This window comes from Hemibagrus wyckioides, linkage group LG06 (assembly GCF_019097595.1).
Source record: "Hemibagrus wyckioides isolate EC202008001 linkage group LG06, SWU_Hwy_1.0, whole genome shotgun sequence".
NCBI lineage: Eukaryota > Metazoa > Chordata > Actinopteri > Siluriformes > Bagridae > Hemibagrus > Hemibagrus wyckioides.
The window spans coordinates 21,078,430-21,082,875 of record NC_080715.1 but is presented as its reverse complement, the minus strand read 5'-3'; the positions used below and the strand labels follow the sequence as shown (position 1 = coordinate 21,082,875).

Here is a 4,446-nt window from a genome sequence, read left to right as displayed (position 1 = left end):
TGGAGGTTTGCGCTGGAGAGAAGAGGAATGAAAGTCAGTCGTAGTAAGACTGAGTACATGTGTGTGAATGAAAGGGAGGGAAGTGGAACAGTAAGATTACAGGGTGAAGAGGTGAAGAAGCGAGTGCAGGCAGGTTGGAATGGGTGGAGAAAGGTGTCGGGAGTTCTGTTTGATAGAAAAATTTCAGCAAGAATCAAGGGGAAGGTGTACAAGACAGTGGTGAGACCGGCCATGCTGTATGGTTTAGAGGCAGTGTCACTGAGGAAGAGACAGGAGTCAGAGCTGGAGGTAGCAGAGCTGAAGATGTTGAGGTTCTCTTTGGGAGTGACAAGGTTGGACAGGATTAGGAACGAGTACATCAGAGGGACAGCTCATGTTGGACGTTTGGGGGACAGAGTTAGGGAGGCCAGATTAAGATGGTTTGGACAGAGGAGGGAGAGTGAGTATATTGGTAGGAGAATGTTGGACATGGAGCTGCCAGGAAGGAGGCAAAGAGGAAGGCCAAAGAGGAGGTATATGGATGGAAAAAATGAGGATATGAAGCTAGTGGGTGCAAGTGTTGAGGATGCAGAAGATAGGGATAGGTGGAGAGAGATGATTCGCTGTGGCGACCCCTGAAGGGAAAAGCCGAAAGAAGAAGAAGATTTACAGTGATGTTCTGACACAACATGGCCTATTCATCATCTGTGGAATAAAAACATGTTTAAATTAATATAGAGTATTGTAGAACATAATGTTTCCTTATTTGATTTCTTGTTCAATTCATGTTTCTGTCATGAAAATAAAATTACATGAGACTTTATTATAGAAGAATGCAGTAGTGTTCTAGATTATATTCTATGTTAGTTCATTTTAAGTAGATCTGATGTTTTACCTGGCTAACCTGAAAGGCCTTCTGTGAACCACCCATGTTTACTGATCTGCCTCAGGCTTGGTCTTTTGGTGGGATCTTGCTCCAAGCACCAGTTGATCAGATGGCGGCAGGCTGTGTGGGCAGTGATATGAAACAGAGACAGAAATTTAGTCACAAAATTTTAGTCAAAAAACTTCTGCTTGCAACTTCACTATCATTTTTCTCAGATTTGTTGTAATATCTCAAAATGCTGTTTTTATATTCTCTCACATTCAGACAGGCCAGGTATGAAATTGAGGGACCCAGCAACAATTTCCTCCTCATTACTGAAGGGCATTTCTCCACAGACTAAGCTGTATAGGAGAATGCCAAGACTCCAGACGGTAGCATGGTCGGCGTAGTACTGTTGTTGCTGGATCCATTCTGGAGGCCAAAAATCTGGAGTTCCTGAGCAGAAGAGCAAAAACAACATCAGTAAGATCACAACCTAGATATTCCTTTAATTCTGTGCAATATCTGGTGATGAGCAATTACCTGCATATTCCTCGTAGGGCGTGTCCTGCCACAAATCGCCACAGCCAAAATCGATCAGTTTTATGTCCAGGGTGTCGGAGTTGAAAAGAAGGTTTTCCGCCTTGATGTCACGGTGGAAAACCTTCCGACTTTGGCAGTAGCGGGCAGCCTCGACCACCTGCAGCATGAAATAATAATAATAATAATAAAAAATACCATCAGTCATTGAACACTAAAGAAAACTCTCAGGATCAAAATCAAACGAGCTCAATTAAATTTCCTCTAAACACAACTAGTTAGATGACTGTAACTATGTACTATACTCTAAAAAGAACAACCAGTCTCAGCAAGACTGGACCCTTACAGCCACATCACATAGTCACAGCCACACCATACATCAGTACCCCTAAATAAACAGTTCAATCACACACGTATCTAAATTACACACACAAACAAAATACAAATGATGCCTTTGTGGATTGTTTTTCTTAGTATTACTAACTTCACCATTATTATTTGCATTTGTGCATCACTTTGTGTTCTCCATTTTTATGGGATTTTTACTTTGTGAAGCATCTGATAAAGCTAGCAAACATGTTATCACGAGTCAATCAAGAACAAACAAATCAACAGCAAACAAATTCTTTAGTTATCCAAAGAGGGACCATAGTGAAAGATGAATCACCTGCAGCATGATCATTTTGGCCAGCACCTCACTGAGTGTGCCTCCTTCACTCAACAGTAGCTCATATACGTCCATGCAGGGGATTGGTCTTTCCAGGACTAACAGGAGGCTGTTGTCCATTTCAAACCAATCCACAAGCTGCAGAACGTACTGGCAGTGAGGTGGCTTTGACAGCATTTGCATTAAAGCCACCTCTAGATGGAGCTTGCAGGTCTCGCCAGGCTAGCAATAAAAAAACCCCATAAAATTAGCATAGTTTCATAGTTTTCAGTATATGAAACCTAGATGCTGCTGTGAGCTAAGACTAATGTGACTGAACTGAGGAGAATTAGACTTTGAAAGAAAGATATTTGCAGAATATGGATGTTATGTTGGATGTGTTATCATGGTGAAAGTACGCTAGTTTGAAGTGTCAGTTACCTTTAGCTCACATTATATTACTTGTTCAATTTATAATGAATATGTTGTTGCTTATATGTGATTTGATGTAATCTAGTTATTGACCCTAACTATCTGATTGGAGTGGGGGTGTTGACTTATGAAAGTAGTCAGGAACAGTGACTAATGCAGCATCTAGGATTCTTATACTGAAAAATGACAGCAAGTTGCATTCGTTTTGCATAGTTTTGGTCTTTAAAGAAATTGTAAACAGGACTTTATTGCTACTATCACAGCAGTCAAGTAAGGTTACTTACAGCTGTGATGTACAGCTCCGAGCCATCCTTACGGATGTGTTTAATGGCGACCTACAAACAAAACAAAACAAACAAATGGGAACGAGCCTTAAGCATTAAATCTATCTAATCTTATCTGATCTTATCTTATGAAAAACAAAAAAAGTATTTCAATAATCCTCTTTTCAAAAAAACAATGAGGACTTGAATCCTGTGAAGTAAACCTACAAAAAAGGGATGCCCTACAATGAAATTACGACCTTATTATAGATTTAAATCACCAGAGAAAGTTTTTGGAGCACATGCAAAAATCTGGACAATGCTCATGTCATTAACCTCATTAATGCTCTACAGTTCATGTATTGTGTTGACCAGTGCAATCTGCAGGATTTGCACAGGCATTTACCTGCTGTCCATCTTTCCTACGAACTCCTTCGTACACTGATCCAAAGCCTCCACTCCCCAGCAGATTTCCGATGGTGTACAGATCGAGAAATCTCTGTGCTAAAGAAAACAAATAAAGAAAGACACGAAATGAGCCTCGTGTTTGTTGTCCTCTTCTGTGTGTATGTAGCGCGCTGAGTTAGCATTAACGTAAGGGATCGCTCGCCTAACTCAAGATGCAGCAGAAATCACACGAAGCTCACACAGGTCGCATTTCACATCTCGAGGGGTTTTTAATAGCAACAGCGTTATTTATTTAAAGAAGACAACTTAAATGAGCAACAGAAATGAAAATAAAAAGATCGGAGCCGCACACATGCTGTACTCGCGGCTCAGGTGACTGCAGACTGACCACAACAAAAAACAAAAATGGCGCTCTGCTCTTAAAGGAGCCACAGCTTATTTCACTCGTTACAGGTGAAATGGTCAGTAATAAATCAGTGGTTTATTTCATGTATTTAGTTCAATCATTTGTCTTACATACCCTTTGGATCACTGAGGAATTCCAGACAAGCAGGATGTAAAGTGGGCACCTCTTGGACCTGAAATATCCAATATCACCTTTACAAAAGTATTCTCTCACATTATTTGTACATACATATTGCTACAGCAGCGTTTGGCTCAAGTATAAAAATAAGATATAACTTGAATTAAAAAGAGTTTATTACCTCGTCGTCCACATCCCAATCCTCAGACTGGATGTCTTGGTAGGTTGTGAACTTTTCAGGCATCGGGGTGTCATCTGCCTCTGAGTCCAAGTCCCACATCTCAGCTTGCAGCTCCGTGAAAACGGGCATTTCAGCTGTATCCTGCGATCGGTGGTAGTCCATATCCCACACTAGGTCCATCATCTTCAGGAACGATGTATTTATTTCAAGAATGCAGCACTTTCCAAAATCAGATAATCCTCTCTGGTCAGCGCGTGTGTTGTTCTGTTTAAAAAATAACCGTTGCCATGGCAATGACGCAAACTTCATTACGTCTTAAATTCTAAAAAAAATATAGTCTAATCAGTCTGAGTGAAGGACATTAGACCACTTATTTTTTCTTGTAAATATTAGACATCCGACAGACAAGTAAATCTGACTTGTGACTCTCTGGCATATTTACTCGAATTAATAAAGTACTTGAAGCAAATTGTAAAAAATCATGTAAAATTTACGCCGTCTTGAAGCGAGGAATCTGCGCATGCGTGGAAAGTAATGCCGCGATGATTCAAGGCTTCTCCATCAGTTCTCGAAGGGTAAGTACTATTTAAAACCGCATTATATTACGGA

General features: G+C 40.4%; 1 protein-coding gene across 1 annotated transcript; it reads right to left on the bottom strand.

Moving 5' to 3' along the window:
- Window positions 1–673: 673 nt before the first annotated feature.
- Window positions 674–4,020, bottom strand: LOC131353797 (serine/threonine-protein kinase pim-2-like). The gene is made up of 9 exons (XM_058390872.1): window positions 3,838–4,020; window positions 3,654–3,711; window positions 3,132–3,229; window positions 2,747–2,797; window positions 2,052–2,273; window positions 1,388–1,544; window positions 1,124–1,300; window positions 884–985; window positions 674–684 (listed from the first exon to the last, which is right to left on the bottom strand). The coding sequence occupies exons 1-9, from the start codon at window positions 4,018–4,020 to the stop codon at window positions 674–676; spliced, it is 1,059 nt and encodes a 352-aa protein (XP_058246855.1).
- Between the last annotated feature and the right edge of the window lie 426 nt (window positions 4,021–4,446).

What these genes read in the sequence shown, in the direction of transcription:
- LOC131353797 (XM_058390872.1), bottom strand. Translation starts at nt 4,020, where the DNA reads ATGATGGACCTAGTGTGGGATATGGACTACCACCGATCGCAGGATACA. An exon ending in CCAAAATGATCATGCTGCAG is followed by an intron (nt 1,545 to 2,051) that starts GTGATTCATCTT and finishes TTCATGCTGCAG; the next exon opens with GTGGTCGAGGCTGCCCGCTA. An exon ending in GCCCTACGAGGAATATGCAG is followed by an intron (nt 1,301 to 1,387) that starts GTAATTGCTCAT and finishes TCTTCTGCTCAG; the next exon opens with GAACTCCAGATTTTTGGCCT.